This window comes from Protomyctophum parallelum, assembly GCF_964188405.1.
Source record: "Protomyctophum parallelum genome assembly, chromosome: 16".
NCBI classification, from domain to species: domain Eukaryota; kingdom Metazoa; phylum Chordata; class Actinopteri; order Myctophiformes; family Myctophidae; genus Protomyctophum; species Protomyctophum parallelum.
In genome coordinates this window covers 15,532,638-15,558,131 of record NC_139711.1, presented here as the reverse complement: position 1 = coordinate 15,558,131, position 25,494 = coordinate 15,532,638, and the positions used below count along the sequence as shown (strand labels likewise).

The following is a 25,494-nucleotide window of genomic DNA, read 5'->3' as shown; positions in this document are numbered from 1 at the left end:
ACTGGAACCAGAGCTACGAGAAGAGATCGAGCCATAGATGATAGTGAGTTGAGTTGAAATCTGATAAGGGCGACCATGTCGCACAGTACAGTCAGTCAAATGAAAAACAGCCAGTTGAATTCCTAAAGATTTTCTCCAAAATATGGATGTATTGGAAACAGAGTGTCGGTGTATACAGTAGGTGGATTTTGACAGAATTTAATGTCATTTCCTAGACGACCTTCTCAGCCCAAAGTTCAATGACCACAAAATCCTAAAATTCTAGAACCAAGAAACGGAAGGAAAAAAAAGAAAATTACTAATAATAAAAAACTGTGTTTGCAATGGCTGATGATTCAGGTTAATGATTTGAACAATGTGACATGTTGATAGCATGTATGCAATGATGGAATTAGGAATTGGACTCAATACAGTTTTGTCCATTAAAAAAATCTACATTGGTGATTGGTGTAGTTCTTCATTGAGCCACTAGGTGACAGGCTTTCTCTCTGTATAATGCCAAGTAGCAACAGAAGCTCAACTTTTATGTCAGAAGATTGGCAGGTCTTCAGTAAGAGAAGGTTAAATTCCATTGGTGGGTAGTACACATTTTGCCATGGACGGATGGTGCAAAAACAAAAGTAGTTTCCGCATTGGATTTTATACATACATAGAATGAGATAGAAAGAAAAGCGCGAATGCAAATCTGTACTCTTTCTCTCATAACCTCTGGGGAATCAGGTCGGGACATAGGCCCTTTCACACATGTAGCACGCAAGAGGAGGTTGTCCATTTCAGACACATAGACATCAGTCTAGGCTAGGGGCTGTGCAATGGAAATTGTTGCATTTATGGGCAGCAATGTCTAAGGAGGCAGAGCAGGTGTTTTGGAATTTGAAAGTTCCCGGTTCAATCCCCAGCTCCTCCCGGCTGCGTGTTGAGGTGTCCTTGAGAAAGACACTTAACACCTAACTGCCCCTGATTAACACCCCGATCGCCCAGGACGAAGTTCACCGTCCTTTCAATTAGTAACACCCAGCGCCCAGGACGAAGATTGATCAAAAAGACGGAGGTTATTGATATCAAAACCGATCGCATCGCTCCACAGCCTGGGAGCGCCTGTTGTTGCAACAGTGGGACGTCGAAAGTGTTTAGCCGATGAGACCGATCTAAATCATAACGTCTAATTATTTTTTTGTCATATGTTTTTATTGAACAGATTATAAATGATTACAAACATGATATGAAATACTTTTTTTATTAAACAAAATTAAAGAAAAAATAAACGAGACAAAAAAGAGAAATAAATCCCTCAACCCTCCCACCCATACTGCTCAGTGACACTGCATACTATATAATAAGATGATAGAAAGCTCATGGAAAACATCTGAAAAGAAAATGGCGTACAGTCAACCATATCAATGGTATCCTGTCTATTAATTGTTTCTACTCAGGTAATGGACAAGGGGCAGCCAAACCTTATCAAACTGGCTCTCCCTGTTTCTCTTATTATTTCAAGATGAAGTGTACTAGTCATTTCATTTAACCAGTGCTTAAATGCAGGAGCCTCCTCCTTCTTCCAGTGTGTCAGAATTAGTTTCTTCGCTGTAATCAGACCATATGAGAAGAGTTGTTTCTGCGCTCTCGTCAACATAGGCATGGAGTCTGACAAACCCAAAATTATCAGTACAGGATCGGGGTCAATATGAATACTCAAAATATCAGGGAGCGTCTCAAATATCTTAATCCAATATCTTTGTATCCGAGGGCAAAGGGCGAAGCTATGAAGAAGATTTGCATCCATTGTATTACATTTGTCACAATGCGAAGAAATATCTGGGTATATGTTATGTAATTTTAATTTGGAATAATGGAGTCTATGTAGGACTCGAAACTGGATAAGGCAATGTCTGGAATTGATAGAGCACGCATTAATTTCTTCAAGGCTGTCTTCCCAGAGCTCGTCTGAAATTGAAGTCCCCAGCTCATTTTCCCATTCCAGCTTAATAGCTGATGTAGTAGGTAGGTTTGCCACTTGAAATGATTCATAAAGATGTGACACCCTCACGTCTGGTAGTGTATTATTAAGAAGGAACCCATCTAGGGATGAAGGTGTAGCTCTCTCAAAAGTGGGAGAAAAGTTACGGATGTAGTTCCTAACCTGTAGAAACCTAAAAAAGTCACTCCTAGGGAGTCTATACTTTTCCTGCAGTTGAGCAAATGAGGCAAAAGTTCCACCCATATATAACTCTCCAATTGTGCGTATACCCAAACCCTTCCACTGTGTAAACGTATCATCCAGTTGGGATGGTAGAAATGAGGGGTTATCAGCTATAGGGAGCAGAAAAGATAGTGAGTTGTTCCTAAAATATGTTTTGATTTGTTTCCAGATTCTTATCATACTGTGAATAACAAGGCATCCATTGTAAATGGATTTATCTAATTTCACGGGGGATAATATTATTGAACTTAAACAGTATGGGCGACATTTCTCCTGCTCCCATTGTAGCCAACGGGGAGGTTCAGCTGTGTTGTTTAACCAGGCCGAAATTGCTCTAACATAACGTCTAATTCTAAACAAAGATCATCTGTTAGACGGCCCACCGCGGTCCCGTCGCTAGTCGCGGTAGATTTAATCATAACTCCTCTAGATAGTTTTGCCTACATCTAGCTGCTACAGCCACATGCATAGGTGGACATACATCTAGACATACATTTTGTTTTCATGTTATTTTTCACTTCACAAAACCTTCTCACATTAGTAATTACCGGTAGATCTAAACAAATGCTTCACTTCAGGGCTTCTCTGCTGAAATTTCGCTCAACAAAAGTACCTCGCTGCTATTGGAAATCACAGTTCTGCAAGCTTCTACCATAAATGGCAGATCTACAAGCTCTAACACTTTGAGAGCTTGTTAATCGGCTATTTTCGGGTTGCGACACCCACGCACTACTAGATGCAAGCTTTAAGTGCTGTAATATAGGTCTCAGTAATAGGGGAACAAAGTAAAAGGCCACTCTGCCATTGAAACAGTGTGCTCTCTTGTAGTATTGCAGAGGCAGTTTGGCAGTTGTCAGGGTAAATAATGGTGCCACAGTTTGAAATGGAACGCCACACACACAGGATGCTGTCTGTTGACAGGATATGTGTTGTGGTTACATTGACAGGCAAATCTGATTCTCACCTTAACCCATTCTGGGTGGGAACCCCTTTAGGTGTTTTTTAAGCATCATGTCATGCTTTAGCTGTTGAAAAATAGCAGATCTACTACAAGCTCGTAGTTAGTAGATCTGCAATTTTTGACAAATCGCTAAAATGTGGCGCAAACCTTTCAATATATATTTCAGAACAAACGTTTTTAACTCAAATCTTTGCTTCTGGGGGGGTGCCTGAACGCTAAGTTAAATGAACGCTATGGAGATATTTAAAATCAACGCCATTACGTCGTAATTGAGCACGATTGAAACTGAACTGCCCTACTCTCATGCACTAGTGGTTGAACTATACTGTGGCCGTGTCCTAATTTACAACTGTTTCCCACACTAATATTATGAACTTATAGCTGGGTAGCATTCAGAGTCGGATTTAAAATTTAAGGTAAATCTGCAATCTAGAACGTTTTAGTGGAGAATGTTCATACATACAATATAACGAACACAACTGTGGTTTGTGTACCTGCTCTTCTATTGAGAAATGTATATCATCTGGTCGGATAGGACCACTACTGGTTGTAACTCAAACTCAATTGCATGTAACTCAAAGTGTAATCGCTCCCCGGCTCCAACGGGCTTTCCATCTTACAGTTTAACCCATTTGTTTTACGTGTTTTTAATTCGTCGTTTTGTAATAATTTAAAAGATAGCGGATTTATTGCGGACCTGGTAACGAGGCAGACGCGTTATGATGACGTAACCGGAAATCAACCAACCGCCAGCTTGCAAGGGCTTCTGGGAAACTGAGTCCAATGCAAAGTGAACTAGAAAAAGTGCCCTTCTGGGCACAGGTCTCCACCAGGTTATCCACAGATCCGTGCAGTTAGAGGTAAAAACACTTTTTGGCCAGTTATAGCGCCACCTTGAGGCTGAGTTGAAATTGTTCATGTGGCATTTTGTCCTGGGCCTAGTGGGAATGTGGGTGCACAATTTCAGGGAAATCACGCGATGTGTTCATGATTTGCAGCATTTTGTTTGAAACTGAGCACTCCTGTGAACTTTGGAAGCCAATCTTAACCAATCAGGATGGAGTCTGAGAAATGTGAAAGACCCGTTTCGTTGAATGGCTCTAGAGACACTGTGTACCAATTTGCGTGATGTTTGGACAAAATGTGTAGGTGTACTGTGCAAAAACTTGTTTTGCACAAAGCGGCCTCCTGGTGGCGCTATAACAGGCCGTTCTGGAAAGTTTGGGGCAGAGGTTCATGGTTGGCATCCAGGGAGTGTGTGTGCAAAATATGGCATCGAAAAACTTGTTTTGCACAAAGCGGCCTCCTGGTGGCGCTATAACAGGCCGTTCTGGAAAGTTTGGGGCAGAGGTTCATGGTTGGCATCCAGGGAGTGTGTGTGCAAAATATGGCATCGACCGGGTTAACGGTGGCCGAGATTAGCTGTTCACGGACACACGGACACACGGACGGACACACGGACGGACGGAGTGCAAAACATACTCTCCCCACATGCCTTCGGCCTGGTGGAGACAACGAGGGTGTAGCAAGGGGCCAGCTAGGCACTCCAATGTTGAAGCGCTGGGCCCTAGTGGTAAGAGGAAGGACTGCAGGCGGACCCGTGGATTCATGACGAGGAAACCCCGTGCAGCTGGGCTTTAACATTGAGCGCTCGGTTGCACAAAAAGGCGGAAATAGACGGTCCCTCCGGCGGCTTCAAAACGCCACTGAGCAACTTCCACTGACATGAATAGCGGAGGGGGCGGAGCTTCGCGCCAGTTCAGTCTCTAGCCTTTTAATACTCTATGGGGTGTAGGGACAATCTTAGTCTCTTTGTCTATGACCTGGATCACGGAAGTGGCTTTTTTTGTCGGCTCAATAACAAATCATTGGAGTGTTTTCAAGCGGATTTTTTTACTCTGCAATTGTAATGTACGATCTCGAGCGGGAGACCCGGTTACGAATTCCTGGGCAGCAGGCCTGGAATTTCATCCTTTTAGGGGCAAGACCACACAGGTTGATGATGATTACATTTTTTTGAAGGCGAACATTGGTTCAGAACAGTGCTTCTTAAATAAATAATCACAGCTTTAAATAACAAAATACAAGTAGCTACTGTAAATATTGTAAACATGTCTGTAACATGTATTGGGGTCACAGTCCAGAGATGAAAATCATAATTAAATGGCCTAGGGCCCTGTCAGGCTAATTCATATACATTTAATTTGGGGGTCCTTGAAATTAAAATGGCTGAGGATCACTGGGTGAAACTGTGAGTTAATTCACAGAAAATACAATGACAGCCTACATAACTTTTGAATGAGGGCTTGGTTTAGAAAAGCCTATATTTTGTAATATTAAGTAATATATTGAATAACATAAATGTACGTTTTAAGGCTAGACTGACATATGGCATTGTAGAGAGGTTAGTGACAGATGAGATCTCTCCATTGTGGGGCTGCAGGACTGAGGACTCTGGAGATAAGTCAACACAAAGTGACACAAAATAATCAAACCACTTGGCAAATGGCAACACAACTACAATACAGACAATACAAGTCTGCGAGAGACGTTTGGGGAACAGTTACCGTAATGACTGGGAAATTGCGCGGAGGAAAAACGGTAAAATGAACTGCTGTGGGCGCCGGTCGGGGCACAACGGCCACTGTGGCCGTCTAGGCATATAATTTTTCGAGCGGGCGCACGGCCAAAGAGAGGGGCAACGACGGCCATGGCCGCCGTGACATTTCTGCCCTGCCGGGCAGGACATAAAATCTTATTGGAATGTAGCGTTATTGCTTAGGAAATGCATGCAAGTCAATGGCATGTGCTAACGAGCAGTACTCCATGTGTGTGTGAACAGCGAGGAGCTGGACAAGTTCATGGAGAGCCAGGGAGCCAGTGTTCCAGGGATCCTAACTCTGACAACAAGTCTCAGCAAACCCTTCATGAGGCTGGACAAATACCCCACTCTGCTGCAGGAGCTGGAGAGACACGTGGAGGTAACATCAACCCTTTCCCCTCTGTGTTCTTATTCTTCTATTCGATAAAGGCCAGTCCACACCAATGCAACTCCTTGCAACATGCAACTACTTATTCAACCATTATCCCCAATAGCAGTTGCAAGGAGTTGCATTGGTGAGGACTGGCCTTAAAACGTTTTTGTTGCAATGAGTAAAATCTGGCCATATTGTTGATTCTGCCATGCATAACATGAACTGACACATTGTCTTGTTTGTGTGCACTGCAGGAGGCCCACCCAGACTACGCTGACATAGTAAAGGCGGCGGCAGTGTTTAAGGGCCTTGTGGTAGGTCTGATACAGCACACTGACTCAGTGTTTAAGGGCCTTGTGGTAGGTCTGATACAGCACACTGACTCAGTGTTTAAGAGCCTTGTGGTAGGTCTGATACAGCACACTGACTCAGTGTTTAAGGGCCTTGTGGTAGGTCTGATACAGCACACTGACTCAGTGTTTAAGGGCCTTGTGGTAGGTCTGATACAGCACACTGACTCAGTGTTTAAGGGCCTTGTGGTAGGTCTGATACAGCACACTGACTCAGTGTTTAAGGGCCTTGTGGTAGGTCTGATACAGCACACTGACTCAATAGAGCAGGGGTATTCTAGATTAGGCCGGGGCCACAACTGTAGAATGATTGTGTGTGATTGTGTGATATATGTCTATACAAGTATGCTGTATGCTACCTTAAAATAGATGTAGACCTAGTATTTAACGGTGCATAAACATAATTGCCTTGACATTAATGAGTGTCAAAGAGCACCAGCTGGAAACACACACATACACACACACACACACACACACACACACACACACACACACACACACACACACACACCAGCAGTACTCTAGTCTAAAGTGAATGGTGAATGTGTGTGTGTGTGTGTGTGTGTGCACAGACTCAGTGCCAGGACCTGAGGAAGCGCAAGAACCTTGAGCTGCAGATCCTGTCTGAGCCAGTGAGGGGATGGGAGGGAGATGTCATGAAGAGCCTGGGCCTCGTGGCCTACATGTCCCAGGTCCACATGCAGAACGGAGCCAATGAGGTGAGAGAGAGAGAGAGAGCAGTGTTGTTTTTGTCAGCAACATTTAGATTTTAGTTTTAGTCTCACAACACTCACAGCGCGTCACGCTGCGACGCGCTGTGAGCTTGTAGATCTGCTATTTTCAGCATGCAACCAAGTGTAAAATGACTTATACCGGATCTCTTGTCCACTAGTCCCTTAATAAAAATAATAATAAAAGTTGCTGTTGCGCATGCCAAGCTGTCATCCCCTTGTAGCTATTATACTGTATATCATACTTGTATTCTTTATTTATTTCCCACACGGAGTAACCTCGCGCAGCAGACTATCCAGCATGTATCTTCCACCTCGGAGACACCGGCTGTGTGTCGGTAGGCCAATCAGAGGCAGCCGGGGCGTTACCATGTCTATGCTCGGACGTAGAAAGAATATACGCTTTAGTTATTGAAAAATAGCAGATCTACAAGCTCATAGCGCTGCATTGAGTGGTGCGCTACAAGCTTGTAGGTCTGCTATTTTGTGGCGCAAATCTTTTAATATAATATATATATATAGTTTTTAACTCAAATCTTTGTTTCTGGGGGGTCCCTGGAACAACATTATTTTCAGATGGGCGTCGGCGACCAATTGCATATAATTCTGGGGGTCCTTGACATGAAAATGTTTGGGAACCACTCATATAGACATGACAGACAGACATAATAGACAGAAACATATTTTTTTCTGAAAACTGTCATGTTTTAGAAGACATTTGCGGAATCGTCCTCGGGTCTCGAAAACTAACTGCAAGCACGGTGCAACGCATGTCAGACCAACGCATGTTCAGGAGCGACGGGTGATTCCCGCACGTCGGATGTTTGGTGTGTCGGATCTGCGTGTACATAACATGCATCTCCACACCTTGTGTTTTCCTTGTGTTGATTGTACGTGTGACCGTGTTCCCACAGGAGAAAGAGGAGCGTTACTTGATGCTTTTCCCCAACATGCTGGTGATGCTGTCTGCCAGTCCCAGGATGAGTGGCTTCATCTACCAGGTGAGTTCAATTAACTCTGGCCCAGTTCTCTGACAATTGTTTTAAATACTGCCATTCATTTTTATTTTTATTTTAATTTTTATTTTAAAGGAGCATAAACAAAGTTTAAATAACATAAGTTTAAATAAATAACATTTTTCAAAACAATGAGCCATTACAAGTCACACTGCTAGAGAGTATATCGTATGGAAAGTGGAGGATAGACGAGATACAAATACACATACAGAGTAATACATACTAGTAGTAGTTTCAGTGTGACATTTGAGCAAGGTGATCCATGAATTAGCATAGGACTTGCTTGAAATGTCCATATCATAAAGAACTTTCTCCATGTGCAATATACAAGTCAGTTCAGATAACCTAAAAGTCTTAAAGTGAGGTACAACATCTGATTTCTTAGAAAGTCTTAGAATCATTTTCATGTGCAATTACCATTCCATACATCATTTTATTTTGTACAGTCAGAAACATTGTGATTTGAGAAAGATACTGCCATACATTTTTAACAGAATATAATTGCCCCGTCTTTGTCACTGCCATGACACTCGTCAAACCTCACATAGCTCACACACAGAGAATGTAATGACAATAACTCAAATGTGACGTCACATTTTGCCAGCCAGAGTTGTAGACACAATGCCTACTGATACATTTTCACTTTTTCAGACATGACATGAAATATTGGAAAATGTATTTGTTCGCTTGGTGCAGTAAGAGACTAAGAATTAGGCCATGCCAATTTCTAATTTCAGTACTATTTCCTACAGTAATAACACCTTTATTTTATTATTATTATTATTATTATTATTATATCCCCGATTCCATTTTCAATTTAACCTTCTAGTCGAGTATTAGGATTTCATTATATGCAGGAAAGGCAAGCTGGTGCCTTCTCAGTTTCACCTTGTATCCTGAAGCAATTACAAGATCTGAGTGTCTTATTTCTAAGTCTCACATTTCTCCTCTTTTCATTGTGTGTTTCCTCAGGGAAGACAGCCTTTGACAGGTGCCACTGTAACCAGACAAGCTGAGGACGTGGAGAACAGCCACTATGCCTTTGACATCACAGGTATGACTTCCTCATCATACACTGAAGTAGACTTCAATTCAATTCTTCTTTTTGATGAGTTGCTGTTGATTGATTGATATTGATGATATCTCTGAGATGATGACGAGATAATACGGCAAGCTCATTTTTTTGGGTCACTTTGATCTCTCTCTCCTCCCATAAATCCACGTTTACTGAGATAACTCATACTGAAGTTATTTCAGCAATAACTGTCATCTTAAGACTGCTGTCATTCTGGCCTTGTTAACCCAAGCGAATATAAGTCAGGTTTCACCTGACAAAAAATTTAAAATAACTCAAATCAGCATACAAGGATGTAATACCATGGATATATTGGTTGCCCTGAGGAATAAGTGAATAACCTCCATGTAAATGTGCACTGGCTGGCAGTCAAATTGGTCAGTCAGGATCAGCATATGAATGGCGATCTGCGAAGACCCAGCGAAAAGTGTGAAGGAGGAATGGAAAGTGCGTAGGATGGTGAACTAGCGTTGAAGAGTGTGTGATTGTGTGTGTGTTTCGCAGGAACCATGATCGACCGTATCACGGTGTTCTGCAGTAACCCCCAGGAGTTACAGGAGTGGATGGAACATCTTCAGCCGTTTACCAAAGGAGGCAGCCCTGTGGGCACCATCTCAAAGGTTCAGACAAACATCCTTATACTGGGTCACAGAGATTCACAGCCGCACAACATATAGCTGTATACAACTGTACACAATGTTTAATCTACTATATCTGTACTTTGTGTGTACTCATTTCCCATTAGAGAGGCAAATTCTATACCCTAAAAATAATATACTGTATGATACATATTATTATTATTAGTCTATTTATTTAATAAGGATACAGGTGTGCCTTGAGATTTTGACTTGCCCTTTTGTGTGCCTTGGACACCAAAACGGTTGAAAATCTGTGCTGTAACAAATAAATGATGAACCGTGCACTTGTACATGGTTAAGTGTGAGAAGGCTTTTCACAGGTTTCACACCCTGCAATAGTAGGCTGATGTTTCAAAAGACCCATATCTTATGAGCGCACTCATACTTCTCGTGTCTTTGTGTGTGTGTGTGTGTGTGTGTGTGCGACGCCCTGTGCAGCCTGCGGAGGGGAAACCCCTGAGCATGGTCGGTGCCCCGTCTCACCTGTCCCATCTGGGCAGCTTCAGCGCTGTGAGCCGCGGCCCCCTGGAGCCACCTAAGATCAGCAAGCCGTGGTCCCTCAGCTGCCTGCGTCCTGCACCGCCCCTCAAACCGTCTGCTGCGCTGGGATACAAAGAGGTATACGGGACACATCATACACTGTGCTAGGCCTGGACAATTAACCGTGACGGGTTGTGTGAGCTTGTAGATTTGCTATGTTATTGTTCACCGTTTTTTAATCATCATTCATGAATCGAAATTGAAGAAAAGGTTTGAAAGTAGTAAGTCTTATCGCCCAGTCCAACAGTACGCCATCTCGGCTCACTCATAAGCACAGACGCTCAAACCCACGGGTGAGTCAGAACACCAACAATAATCCCCACCACCCTTCTCTCTCCTTCTCCTACAATGCAGTAATTCAAGGCTACAGTGTCATCTTTGTCTAACAATGTCCACAAATTGAATGATTACTCAAAAGACGTTTCCAAGTTACGGTTGTGGAATTATTCAAACAGAGAATTATTCTCTTATCAAATTGAAGATGTTGCTGGTTCAAACAGAGAGAATCGGAGAACAAAGGGTTCTTATGCAGAAGTGGGGTTGTTAAATAAGCGCAACGCTTGAGGAGTTCCAGTTGCAGTCCCTCACACTGCCTTGTCATTCGATTTCTCAAATTTAGCTCGAACTCCACCATACTGGGGGTTCGAGCAAACCCCCGGTATATCTGATGACCCCACCATACCGGACCCGAAAAAGGGAACTTTCAACTGCCCCTGCCCCCTAGCGGCCTAACAGGAGGCCAGTGGAAATAGACCGTTGCAGTCCCACCCTCTGCGAGGGCACCGGAAAATAATTCCCCTTTCATTTTTCCATAGACGTTTCAAGAAGAGACCCGCACACTTGCTGGTTCAAGAGTTTTATTTAAGAGTCATAGCAACATTTCGGCCTTTCGTTTTGTCCCTCTTCCGCCATAGATGTTTCAAAATGTATTTATTTAAAGACCTGTAAGCCTCAGACAAAGCCAACAGCCGAGTTGACAAATCATGACAATAAACACATTTGTTTGGGCAGAAGAAATGATTAGAAAGAAGAAGAAAAGCCCCAATTTCTTTGTTTATTTTCATGATTTGTCAGCTTGGCTGTTGACTTTGTCCATGGCTTTAAATGTTCTATTGAAGTAGATGTGTTGGATTCAGCTCAAAGTGAACTTTACTCTGGTATCTAGTTTGGTGGCGTCCGACCTTCTATCCTGTGTTATTAAAGAAAAACGGGCGGCAATGGCCAAGTTCAAAGCTTGTTGGATGCGTGACTTTGAGTATCCCTTTTCGGGTTTTCAGGCCTAAAAGAATGGTAATTGTTCGGGCCGGGTCGAGCCTCGGGCTGGCCCAATAGGGCCCAGTTAGGTCCTTCATTTTCAGGCCCGTTGAGAACTCTACTTGTCATTTCGATGGAAAACACACCTAAAGGCAGCATCCTGTAACACATCCTGTAGGTGCGTTTTCCATCGAATGTACAATGATACACAAAAGGGTAAAGAATGACACATCACATCAATTTATACAATGAAAGAGTTCAGTGCACATACACATTCACACCCAGCATGTACGCCCTACATACAGTAAGCCCAAAACACACACAGCAGCCTTGCAGTGTTTGTCTGCTGGCGTTTGTCTGAAGGCTTTCCCAGCAGTAACCTCGCTGTGGCATTGTGTAAAACCACACACACACACAAAACAAAAGCACGGTGACACATTGGCGTGCTGTGGCATTCGGAAACATATAGGTCAGGGGTCATAGTTGCCCTTTAACAACACTTTTTTTATGCCCCGGAAATAGTGCCACGCAGATGATGCAGATTTTACTCTGAAAAGCCCCTGCCTTACATTTACCACCAAACCAGAGAGGTATAATATTCCATCACTACCTCGTGCTGTCAAGTCTGATCTCTCTTTAGAAGTGTTAATATTCCAAAGGAGATGCTTGGTTAATCCATTTACACGATTCTACAAATGCCTTCTAAATCCTGACAGTTTTCAGAAAAACCCTATGGCCCCCATTTATCAAAGCGGCGTACGCCAAAATATGGGTGCACGCCGGAATTCCCGCAATTTGGCATTTATCATTTCCGCAAAACCTTGAACTTGAACGTGAGCCAGGACAAAAAACACGTTGGGAGCTGTCGTAGGCTCTGTCCTCAGCTGTTTTTCTGTTGTACACAAGCGGAGCAGCATTGTCTGAACTGCTGACATGCTGTCACAGGCATCTAAACATATGTTTTCACTCCTAAAATGTATAAAACTAAGGCATGTCATATGAAATTTGTAGGATATTTCCAAGTGTGCAAGCAATTAAAATTGCGCAATTAAAAACAATGTTGCAAGTTAGATGCCATTTAAACAGTGTTTTGCATGAGTACTTTAATCATTTAATATACGCTACAACTAACCACACACAGCAGGCGTGTAGCGTGAATCAAATGATTGACTGGGCAAATTAGCATGGGGGGGGGGGGGCTAGCGCATCCCCGGCCGATAGGTGTGAAGTGTGAACGGTTTGGGGGACCATTTAAAACAAAGGCGGCTTGCATGCTGTGGTTTACTAACCAGAAATTTGCATGCACAAGGCTCGAAGTGCTTGCAATTAAGTTGCGATATGTGTGTGTGTGTGTGTGGGTGAGGCGGGCAGCAGGGCAAGCGAGGCGAGAGGAGAAACAGACAGGGTAGGCCTACAGCTTTATTTAATTCATGCAGATGTTCGTTCTTTATTTAAGTTGCGTGTGCGTGCGTGTGTCTGTGTGTGTGTGTGTGTGTGAGGCGGGCAGCAAGGCAAGCGGGGGAAACCTTTTTATTGACTTTGACTGCAGTTGTTCATGTTGCAAAAACGAGGACGAGGCTTGATTTCATAGGGCGTGCCAGATAGATTTCAGCCGTCACATTTATTAACGTTGGAACGAAATTAAGGAAGGATCAGCTGTTTGCGATCACTTTATAAATGCCGTGGCGACATGGGTGTACTACGAAACCTACACTCAAATTTGGGGCAGATTTTACACTCACTTGATAAATGAGGGCCTATGTTTCTATGTCAGTGGTGCTCAAACATTCTCATGTCATTGGCTGCCGACCCCCATCTGAAAATATGTTGTTCCAGGGACCAGAAGCAAAGATAACAAAAAGAACAGTTATCCAAAAAGGACTGCATCTCTGTTGTCCTTTTCCCACCTAATGTTTTTCACATTTTTCTGTGTTTGAAAACTCATTCCAGTACCTGTATGAGAATATACGTGCCACCAATGGGTCGGGTCGTGCTTTTTTTTTCCTTCTCCATCTCGATATACTTAATTTCTTGTTCTATTATGAATAACTCACCATTCACATGTCACATTTCTTTCACATCATATATTTCTCATGCACATGTTCCCTCTCTTTTCTCTCTCTCTTCCTCCATTCTTTCTTCTGTAGAGGATGTCTTATATCATGAAGGTAAGGTTAGAACAACTCTCTTCCTCTCTTTGTATGTGTGTGTGTGGGAAGGGGAAAGCGTGACTGTGCGTGTTTACCCGTCTGTGTAAGTGGCATGCTGCTGCTCGTTCTGCTGTTTTCTCTGTTTCCTGTTCTGTACTCGTATGTTTTCATCCACTCCACTCAGAGCCTCTCTGTGTTGCATTCAGCAGATAGTAGCTTATTATTAAGGACAATCGTTATATGCCAGTGTTGAGCGGTGGCAATAGCTAATCTGCAAGTTCACAACACGGCACTTGTAGATCGGCTACCTTCGTTGTATGACGGCTTATGTGATTAAAGGACCACTTTAAACTTATCTTCATACAATTGGTCCTCACGACCTCACTTATGCTCATTATAAGATTTCTGTTTATTCTCAGAGGGGGGCTGTTGACAGTTCAGAAACTAAACCAAACTCTTTTTTTAAATTTGTATTATTAATGCTAGAACAACGGCTAACATGAGGAAGAGAAAGGCTGTAGTTTCTACTAGTTTGGAATCCCCGTCGATAATGTCATTGGTAGGCAGGTCCATGGCCATCAGTGAGACGCAGAGTGAGTAGACGGAAATGGTGGCATCTTATAATGAGCATTAGACCACTTATATGAAGATATTGTTGAAAATGGGTAAAGTGCTCTTTTTATGTCAGTAAATGTAGTGACTGCGTGTGACTTTATGACAGATATTATTGAACAAAAGTTACGCAAATGGGTTTGCTAATTGCTGCTTATTTGTTTGTGCAAGCTTGCCGTGTCCTTTTGCCAGCCATGGAAACATCCCAACCTCCAGTACTGTTGTCCAACTTGGTGTTTCCAAGCCAATGCCACATCAAAAGCACATCATGGTCATCAGTGCATGTTTGAGTTTTACCACCGGAAAGTGTTCATTGGATGCGGTGTTGTTTTCGTCGACTAAAACTATGACGAAAAGTGTTTGACTACCTTTTTTCACTGACAAAACTACATGGAAACTACTTGAAAACTAAGCTATGATGACTAAAAGTAAAACATTTAGGAGATGTAGTCGTGATTATTTGAATACCCTTCCGGTCTGAACTGAAGAGCAGATGATGGCTTACTGTTCAACTAGCGTTTGAAGATTATAGAAGAGATAGTGTGGCTTGAGACACTAATGGGAGAGCACCCAGATGTGTAACAGATATTTTATATATAAAAAATAAAAATAAACATCTTGCAATCGCATTACTTGCATTTCAGGAGAGTTCTATCTCTAAATTCTGATTTATGTATCATATATATTTTATTAATTATCTTGTCTAAACAGTTATAAGCATATACGGTTAGAAATATAGTCTAACACACTCTTTGCACTCACAAGCCATTGTGAAGTTACTAGGTCATCTTCGCATGCAAAGGACAAACATGACTCATTCAAACACAATAAGGTAAAGAATGACCTCACATCTATAGATACAAGGCACTACATACGTTTTACCCATGATAAAGAAGTGGTTTAGAGTTGAAGTTGAGTCATGTCATACCACAAACTTGCAGTTTTTGTCAGGTGAAACCTGACCTATAGACCGATTCAGAAACGGGTCTCGTGGTCGCAGGCAACGTATTTCCTGTAGGCGGGGGCGACATATCTTCTACTACAGTGAATGGAAAAGTGACTGATGTTAGTCTGCCTCAAACTTTACTCTTTTACCTGCTTTTTACTAACACTAACATTACAAAGATGAACCTGTGTAGTTTATGGCTGCTCCAACAGTAGTGGCAACATAAAGAAAAAAGAACGAATGTCAAAATATCTACTACTTTATACCTCATACTAAGCAAGTATGAGGTATAAAGTACAGCAGCCTTGTGTTCCTAAAAAAGAAAGATTGGGTATTGGGTAAGACTGACGTTATGTCTTTCAGGACCTTTCACTGCTTTGTCTCAACCATTACTCTATGGCTCTGGTCTCAGCCACCGCGGTAGATATTTTGACATTCATTCTTTTTTTTTGGAGTGTTGCCACTACTGTTGGAGCATACATAAACTACACAGGTTGGTTCATCCCGATGTTCTGGGCATCTTTGTAATGTTAGTGTTAGTAAAAAGCAGGTAAAGGCAGACTAACATCAGTCACTTTTCCATTCACTGTAGTAAAAGAGGTGCGTATTTAAACGCCGCCTAAGCCAATGGGAGTGCCTCCTAAGCCCTGAAAGGCTCTCAACAGCGGCTAATGTTATGAGCTAACTGGAGCTACACAACAAAACAGTGATTGAACTAACAAAAGCACGTCGGAAACTAACGCAAACAACGGCCGGGAGGTTGTCACAGAGAAACATACACGCTAACAACAAGCGTGTATGGGGGGGCAGATGCACAAAACGGAGACAGCGCTTGTTTCACCTGGCGTGTTAATGGTGTGTCATTCTTGTTTTTTTCCCACATGCAGTACCAAATGCCCATTCACCTTTGTTACCGCCACCCTACATGCTTGGTGCCTTGTTTGTGTACTTTTTTTTATAAAATTTGTATATTTTGTTTGTCGGGGGGGGGGGGGGCTTGCAGTACTGTTTGTTCTGGTATAGGGGTTTAGCTATGTTCTCACACTGTCACACTCTTCCAGGACTCCAGCAAGAGCCCGCGGCCCATTAAGAAGTTCCTGCCCGGCAACCGAAAGAAAGAGCGGAAGGCTTCGGACGACGACGTTCTTCTAAGAAAAAGTAGGTTGTATGGCGGATGGTCTTGGCTGAAAATCTTTAGTTTTAGTTTTAGTCCTAGTCTCTTCAATAGTTTTAATTTAGTTTCAGTCACATTTTAGTCACCTGGAATGTCTTGGTGTTAGTCTATTTTTTGTCGACTAAATATCATGGTTTTAGTCGACAAAATCTACAGTTGATTTTGTCAAACAAAATGTGTTTAGGCGGGCGTTGAAGCAGTCGTAATGACTGCATCAATTAAAATAGCCGATCTACAAGCCCATAACGCGCCGCGCCGCGATATCAAGTCTTTAGCAACCGATGTGTTAAAATGGAGTTGAGCATAACTAAACTGAAGAAGACGTATGGCCATACCTCAGATAGTATATGAATAAATCTTTATTTTCGTGTCTTTTCCAAAGACAGGACGACCCATCGTTTATTGGATTACAAAACACCAAAAATACAATTGCATACATTTACATCAAATACAACATTACCCTTGCGCGTGAAGGGCCTGGTCATTAGAATGGAACTACCACATAAAAAAATGCGACAAAACATTGACTCTTGGCCAACGTGTGCATACGAAGGATAACCTGTGGGTTCTGTGTGGCTGTGGTCTACAGGCACAGCAGCCCTGGAGGAAGACGCACAGATCCTCAAAGTGATCGAGGCATACTGCACTGGGGCCAGTCTACACCAGACCACCTCAGGTGAGTGTGTGTGACCATGTGTGTGTGACCTGTGTGTGTCATGGTTCTCAAACTATTTTGTGTCAAGAACCCCCAAAATGATAATTACCGGTATGTATTTGGCCGAGGGGGTGGGACCCCCAGAAGAGTGTTTAAATATCTGTTGTTATTATAATCAAAAATGTCCCCAGTCGTCCCCCCCCCCCCCCCCCCCCAAAAAAATAATTTTCCAAATCTGTTCAAAAGAAGCAGATGTACAAGCTTGCAGCGTGGCACAAAGTGAGCTTGTGAATCTGCTATTTTTTAATAATAATAACGTAGAAATGGATTTATGGGTGAGAATGAAGTCTATGAGGAAAATTAACCTTTTCCGGGTCTCTCGTCGTCATGAAAGGGGGCGGGACTGCAACGCTCTATTGTATAAAACTTTTAGCTGCATTCTTGTATGAAAAATGTAAATAAAGTTGAATGATGATCATCATCGTTTCTAACAGCCCATGATAGTAAAAGCCATAACCATGAATGAAACTAACTTATCCATGTAATTTTGTGTGCAACTGCATCCATGTACTGTGTGTGTGTGTGTGTGTGTGTGTGTGTGTGTGTGTGTGTGTGTGTGTGTGTGTGTGTGTGTGTGTGTGTGTGTGTGTGTGTGTGTGTGTGTGTGTGTGTGTGTGTGTGTGTGTGTGTGTGTGTGTGTGTGTGTGTGTGTGTGTGTGTGTGTGTGTCAGTGCGGAAAGAGTGCATCCCTCAGGTGCTGCTGCCAGAGGAAGAGAAGATCATGGTGGAGGAGATGAGGAGTAATGGACAGACCGTGATTGAGGAGAAGTAAGCAAGGCTCGGCCTTCACCTCGGTGGAGAGAACGTGTGATTATGCTGATGGATGCAAAACATGCATGCGTCATTTGTGCTGATGCTGGATCAGTGTCTGTAATTAGATGCGCTCCGGTGCCCCACCGTCAGAGTAATGAACACACTCGTAGTATTGATCTGTTTATGGTGACGAGGAGGAGCGTGAATGAATCACCCTGCAGAAAAACGACCTTGAGTCGCCTGTAGCCGGTGTTACAACAACGTGCCCCATCATTTGATATCAACATCTCTGTATCATCGGCGTGTTCCCGAACTACGCACACTGAGCAAGCAGTACTTGCTTTAAGATTGGTGTGCACTTTTCTACCACATGAACACCAGTATCACTATTCTGGCCATGGTCATTATAGGAGAACATTATCAGTGAAAATAACTACAAGCATGCAAAGCGTCGTCGTGAGCTTGTATATTATTTTCCTGCGAAGAGATTTTTGGTGTAAAAAGGGACCGTATGGTCATTTGGCAATGACCATACAGTACAGACAGTAATTCTCTGTCTGACGTGATAAAAGTTCTCCACCATTCCCCCGAAAACATGCCGGTCTCTAGTATTACAGATTCGGATTAATCATAACCAGCTGATGTTTGTGTGGCACCTCGGCAGTTTGTTGTGAAGATTCGCGCAGTTGGACTCATCTGCCACCAAGAAAAGCACCCTCCTGGTTTACTCTTCTAACTCTTTTTTTTCTTCTCCCCCTCATAGAAGTCTGGTTGATGCAGTGTACGCTTTAAAGGACGAGGTCCATGAATTAAAAAAGGTACGTCATAGTTCCTATGACTCCAATAACAAGTTTTCTATATTCAGTTCAGTGCCTTTATTGGGATTAGGGGGGAGGGGGGGGGGGGGGGGGGGTTAAACAAGCAATGCACAATGCCTACTCTACACACATTGTTAAAATAAATGTCCTCAGAGACATAGTTTTTCCACCTTGTCCCTACTGTTCTGTATGAATAACGGATCCTAAATACAACCAACTCTGCAATGTAGTCGAAATCTACAGACACAGGTTCATGTGTAAGAGAATAATATACTGTATATGTAATGTATATCGATATCTTGGCCTGGGGTGGACCTTGTGCCTTAACCTGCCAGGCCAGTTGGTGGCAGCTGTGGCATGCACTGCAGGCAGATGATGTGTGTGAGAGGGCAGGGTTGTCGATATGGCAATAAATATCGTCGGGTCGATACAATGTCTCCACGATATGGCTTTTATTTTGAGTTAATTAATTGTAGAACACTTTCCCTGCGATTTGCGAGTTGCCCGAATTATGTTTTTTTAATCCACGTTTTTAATCAGTTTTAAGTCATACGGGCAATCCACCAGACAGAATGGGATATGACGTCATCGCAAAATGGTCCGTCGCGCCGGCGTGCAAAGGGTTATGGGAAATTGAGTCCCATTGTTTAAAATGGCAAATCTGCCGGAAGAAGTAGCCGTGCACTGCCCGGGCTGTTCGCCCTATGGAATACTTTTCTACACTACAACAAGCGATTACACTGTTTTAAAGTGGATTTTCACGACGAGCAACTCAGCTATCGTTGCACTGGCTGTTCAAAGGTATAACTTTAAACATAGGAAGCCCGTATATTGCTGGCATTCAACCAAGTAACTTGAAAAATAACTTGCGGAAAAATATCGTGATATCGTTTATCGTGATACGGCTTGAAAAAATACCGTGATGATATTTCTACATATCGCCCACCCCTGGTGTGAGTCGTGCTGAGCCGTGTCTCTCGTCGTGTTCATCCAATGCAGGAAAACAAGTGGATGAAGCAGTTTCTGGAGGAGGAGCAGAAGTCTCGCAAGGAGCTGGAGAGGGTGGTCAGGAAACTGGCCAAGCAGAAGAACGACTGTGTCTGGGAGGACGGCGCACACTGAAAACGCCTCCTACACTCGGCGTTCGTTCTCCTAATGTGGGCTGTGTCATGTGTGCGTACTGGGGATGTTTGTGTAAGCCAGCTTGTGAAGCGTGTGTGTGTGTGTACGTGCATTTCTTTCTGTGTGTGTGTGCGAGCCCTGCTTTGCAATCCCCTGGCTTCATATACTGGACCCTTTGTTTTTCGACATAGTCACAAGATGTTAAATTTGTCTTCGTGATCTAACCTCACTGGAAGGACCTTGCGGTTTTTGACTCGTGGTTCTTCCGTAAACGTCCTAGCGCAAAACAAGAGACCAATCAAAACGGGACGTTTTTCTAACACGTTTTCCTCCTGGCTATACCGCCGGGCACTGTGACTGCCCCTCAACCAACATACCTGACCTTTAAGATAAGGGAAAGCACTCCAGGGGCACTTCAATAAGTTTTGTTTGTTTACTGTAGGATAAGCAAGAACCAGAGCGGCATGTAATGAAACTCCAAAAGGATACAAATAGATAAAATAGCACATGTTATTAACATAGTATTCATACGAGATATTTATGGTACACTGGTGATAATAATGATGAACAAACTACAGTGCCTATGGTACACAATGCCCTGTAGTGATCTGGTGCAGGCAAGTTTCATACAAATGAAATGCATAAGGAGATAAAAGCCATCTTAGGTCCTAATAGGTGTTTCTGTTTGCATGCACTTGGTTTTCCTTCATGACTGTTACAGCATTTCCTTGTCGTTTTCATGTGTTTCATCCGTTATTCAGAGGACCCACTGCTATCCATTTGGGAAACAGACATTTATCGAGCTTTTACCGAGCATGTGTTTCTAGCATTGTAGACAACATGAGGCTTAAGAATCTCTGAGCTGTTTTCGTAGGCCTAGATACATTTAAAATCCAACCACTTTCAACCTGACTGAAACAACAGAAAATAACAGATGCCTGATCTACAAGGTTGTAGATCGGCAGTTTTGGTTATTCAGCTTACAACAAGTAAGATAAGTAAGGTTAAGTGGTTAAATTGACTATCAAAAAATAGGCCAGCACAAATTTAATTGAGCTGATTTCAAAGCTGTTCAACATGCAGCTCTCTGCTGTGTCCACCATCTGCATGAATGTACAGTATTTCTACAGTATATCATACTGCATTAGAAATGTGATAATCTAGCTAATTACTATCTATATACTGTATATATAGTCCAAAGCTATCAGGGATGCATAACAGACTAGAAAAGACTTACAACTATGTGTATCATAATAGTATATAGAATACACAGAAATGAGGATGTTGCTTATACTTTTCATACTAAAATGTACACGAATAACATTTTAATATTTACTAATGGATAGCTTTGCTTTATTTTGGATTTTAAACAAGTATTGTTTATTTATTGTTCCAAGCATTTCTTTGTGTTCAGTGTAATTGATGTTTTGTTTTGTTTCCACTTTCTGGGATTATGTTGGGGGGAAAAAAAGAACAAACTCGCAAATACAATGTCCCAGTGGATCTAATTTATACCTCGTTGCGCAACAAAAAAGACGTTTCTTTTTTTTTTAATGTATTTTAAAAGGATTTGTGTTCGGCAACGGACCGCTTGACAAGAATAATTTGGCCATAACAAAGTGAGGGTGACTTTACTTCCCACGCTCTGCGTTTTGCACCCTCAACCCATGGTATTGTTGGCAGGATCCTATGTAGCTGATCCGGAGACGGATTCCTTTGTTCATGCAAAAAGGAGAGGAAAATATTATTAAAGTGCCTCCTGATTGTTGACGAGCCTCACGAGAGATTCAAGAGCTCGAATCGATGTAAGATGTGTTGTATAATGAAAGTTAAACTGGTGGTTCACTTTAATTCTTTAGTGAAAATGACTAGATGATGATGATGGTAAAGGTGTTGGTAATAACGTCTAGGTGCCATTGGGCATCTCTTGGGTTTCCGACTAACATTTCATAAGGCTTTATTGTTTTGTCACAATGCAATGGTTTTTCAAGGGCACATAGCGCTCTGTGTGCTACTAACAGGGTGTACTGTAGTGCATGCACTGTTAACTCTGATGTCAGCTCTCGCAGCACGGCACTATAGCACAGGGCTGTTATCCACACGCAATAAAGTGACTGCTTTAGTAACTGACCTCTGTGTCGGTCAGACACAGCAGGCCGGATATTATGGGAGGGGGGGGGGGGGGGGGTGACACTTGCAATAATATCTTGATTGTAGTACACCCCCATGTAACCAAAATTAGGCCAGGGTGTGCGGTTTGGCCTCGGCATACATGGGTAAGCTGTCGGTTCTGCCCCCCTCTGCCTTCCTTGTTCTGAAACATCTCACTGTATGAGACTGATTAAAGACCAGTTATGCTCACACCTCAAAGGTCAAGCTGATCCCTAATCAGTATTGGAATGTTTCAGTTGCCAGGTCTATAGGAATATTATACCTACCGCTGTATTCACAATATGGTCATCAGCATTATAGACGCTCTGCATGTACACGCATGTCATTGTCTCATTGGATATTTGTATTTACTTGATGAGATTACGATTGTTGCTGTTGCTCTTGAATTGTTTCCATAAAGTGTCTTATTTTACTGTAGTTTTGAACGCCTGATGGCCTCATTGAGCACTTGAGACTGAAGGCCGTTTTCATCTTGTCTGTCAGACCTTGTGTCTTCGGGCCATTCATTGTTTTCATTTTTTTTTTGGAAATATTGTTCTATGCAATTGTATCATTGTTCTCTTATATTGTAATGCTTTTTTTTGTGTTCCTTTTCTAAACGTTGCAAACTTCCATGTTATGTTGACGACAATTCTTTTTAATAAAAAAACGTGTAATATTGTAAATGCTCCCGTAGCTGACTGTGGTTTGGAACCACAGACGTTTTCAGTTAGAATCTGCAGGCCTTCTCGCAGCAAACACTCATCACCACGCTCTCTCCAGCCCTTTCCGTCTCTTTGTTCACTGTCCTATCTGGGGAGAAAAGGATACAAATGCATGTTGTGTCATCCCTCCTTTGCCTCCACCGCCTCCCATGTTCCTCTTTCATCGTGTCAGTGGCAGAGTGGCCGATAGAGTGGCCAGATGGGAACCGTGAGGTGTGTGTGGATCGGCTGAACATAATGCACACAAACTATGCCTTGGATAAAAGCACTATATAAATGCACCATTTACCCGTGTCCCATCTTAATAGAATACCTTTACAAAAATAGAAGATGAAAATCCCACTCAATTCCATAACACGGTTGGCTAAGGTGTGGCTTCCACACAGCATTGGTACATTCAGTTATTCTTTACTGGAAAATCCACCTAGACCGTGATTTCCACATTATTTATTATTTGTCTCGGTGGGTTATGCAGATTTGGTATAGCGAGAAGCTTATGACAGGGTGGAAGGAGTGAGTGAAACAGACATCCTGTGAGAGCGGGCGTGCTGCATCCTCCACACAGTCAGCGCTGTAGGCTACATTAAACATTCACACTTTCATTTAGGTAGATGTTTTGCCTTTGTTCATGCATGCCTGCAGATCGGCTATTTTTGGTACTTTTGCCTGGCACTGTCGAAGTATAAAACGGATCATTAATTTATTTGGGGGCGAGGGTTTCCTTTAAAAAAGCATTTATTTGCTATGAAGTGTAAGTTATATTACTTATCCATGGTATTTTGCCCTCCAACGTGTTGATAAAAAATGTCTGCACATAGAGTCCTATTTTAATCAAATACAATCCAGCAAACTCCTCAGTACAGCCATATGGCCCATTCTGCTGTAATAAATTATTGTTTGACAATGAAGTCTCTTGACATTAAGATGCAAAACACATCATTCCATCCTTCCCTTTAAAGTCTCTTGGTTCTGTCCTATTTCAAAGCATCCAAAATGGCATGGAGTCCTCTCCAAGATGGCTGTGACCTCCATGATCTACAGTACACCCACCATTGTGTCCTATAGCTTGTACATTCCAAACGTTGTGGCTTCCTTCTCATAGTCCACCGCCGAGAGGTCTTGCACCCAGACGCCGAGCTGGTTCCCTGCCTCCAGAGTGACCAGCTGTCCCCCAGAGGCCGTACACATAATAGTGACGTCGTCGCTTCTCAGGCTGCAGTAGGCCTTCATTATATCCTTATCCTCCTGTCCCTGTTCACTGTCCCTCAGCTTGATTCTGCTCGCCAGCGAGGGCTTGGACCCCTTGGAGAAGGTGACCCTGGCATAGACGTAGTAGTCACCAGGCTGCTTCACCGTCACCCAGGTGGAGTGCGAGAAACCGAGGCCCCTCAAGTCCGAGTGGTCCATGTTCCACGGCAAGTATCCTGGCGCTGTACAGTGAAAGGAAACAAATGTATTCTGAAGTTCAATGTGCCACTCTCACACTCAGTGTATTTTGTTTTGTTGCCGTTTATCATTTGGGTGCTTCATATTCACATAGTCGAGCATGATCTATAGATTATTACATGGATTGTCGCTTGACGTTTGTGGCCGCTTGACTATCATGCTCGCCATGATGATATGCTGAGAAGACGGTTCCATGGAGAGGAAAGCAGCTGAAAGAGAACAGACGAGTCAGACACTATCATTCTGTGCAGATTGTTATTTTTGTTCTTGCAACATTCTTCAAAGTAACCTCACGTCAACTGCAAAGGATAAGATGTAAGTAAATGTCTCCATACCTTTCTCTTCAGCTGAGGTTAATATGTCCTTCTGTAAAAAGGAAAGAGGGAAAAAAAGGAATTGCTTTCTCATAACTACAGGCACTTACAGTATGTACATCACACCTTTTTGTTTCTTTGAATGATAGCAAGGTGGTCATTTAACACATGTCATTTTGGTAACAACGTTGATATTTTAAGTAAAAATCTTTTGTTCAGAATTGTTACAGTAACTATTGGTTATTTAAATAATATGGCTTCAAATGTTTTACCCTGACCTAGTGGAATCAGCATATTAAGTATTTTTTAACCCGAAAAAAGTGATCATTCATTATTACCTTCCTTCCAATGTGATACAACCAGATGAATCCTCCAGCCGACAACAGCAAGTGGAGCAACGCCACCCCAACCAGAAACCTGAGGAGAGACTTGCTGTGTCCATACGATGGTATAAGGACCTGGTCCATCCTGCTCAGTCGTGGAGGGATGGGTGGAGGAGCCACGCTACTGTGGTAGGTGTTGATCATTTTGCAGAGAGATGGTGAAACCCGTGAGAGGCCTATATCTGCTGGCAGCCGTAGCATCCCATGTACCTCAGTCTGTACAACTGTGCTGCCCAGCGAGTCAGTTCCTCACTTCTTAGTTCCAGGAAGTTCAACTTCTGACCTGCTTTTATGTGCTGCTGTATGACAGAGATGTGCTCGTGTAGTTACACACGCTCTGGTGTGAAGTAACTAAGTACTTAAAAGTAACACATCTTGGCTTCATGTGCTTCAGCTTTGCACCTTTTGTTTTTGTTCCTATAAGGCAACAAAGGAACAGTAACTA

At 42.7% G+C, this 25,494-nt stretch overlaps 2 protein-coding genes across 3 annotated transcripts in view; one reads left to right on the top strand and one right to left on the bottom strand.

Moving 5' to 3' along the window:
* arhgef6 (Rac/Cdc42 guanine nucleotide exchange factor (GEF) 6) overlaps positions 1-22,861 on the top strand; it is a 39,088-nt gene extending 16,227 nt beyond the window's left edge. Inside the window, exons 10-22 of one of the 2 annotated variants that reach the window (XM_083785251.1) lie at positions 6,004-6,142; positions 6,391-6,450; positions 7,059-7,205; positions 8,132-8,218; positions 9,206-9,287; positions 9,813-9,928; positions 10,385-10,564; positions 13,888-13,908; positions 16,510-16,606; positions 17,212-17,298; positions 18,009-18,105; positions 18,854-18,908; positions 19,908-22,861. In XM_083785251.1, coding sequence (XP_083641377.1) covers positions 6,004-6,142; positions 6,391-6,450; positions 7,059-7,205; positions 8,132-8,218; positions 9,206-9,287; positions 9,813-9,928; positions 10,385-10,564; positions 13,888-13,908; positions 16,510-16,606; positions 17,212-17,298; positions 18,009-18,105; positions 18,854-18,908; positions 19,908-20,030 — 1,291 coding nt within the window. In that variant the 3' untranslated portion in view covers positions 20,031-22,861. The remainder of the gene's footprint in view (positions 1-6,003; positions 6,143-6,390; positions 6,451-7,058; positions 7,206-8,131; positions 8,219-9,205; positions 9,288-9,812; positions 9,929-10,384; positions 10,565-13,887; positions 13,909-16,509; positions 16,607-17,211; positions 17,299-18,008; positions 18,106-18,853; positions 18,909-19,907) is intronic. The other variant, XM_083785252.1, reaches the window with a different exon arrangement.
* A 987-nt stretch (positions 22,862-23,848) lies between these two features.
* cd40lg (CD40 ligand) lies at positions 23,849-25,193 on the bottom strand (the record flags this gene model as incomplete). Its single annotated transcript, XM_083786429.1, has 4 exons — positions 23,849-24,336; positions 24,472-24,561; positions 24,688-24,718; positions 25,005-25,193. The coding sequence occupies 4 exons, from the start codon at positions 25,191-25,193 to the stop codon at positions 23,966-23,968; spliced, it is 681 nt and encodes a 226-aa protein (XP_083642555.1). The 3' UTR covers positions 23,849-23,965.
* Between the last annotated feature and the right edge of the window lie 301 nt (positions 25,194-25,494).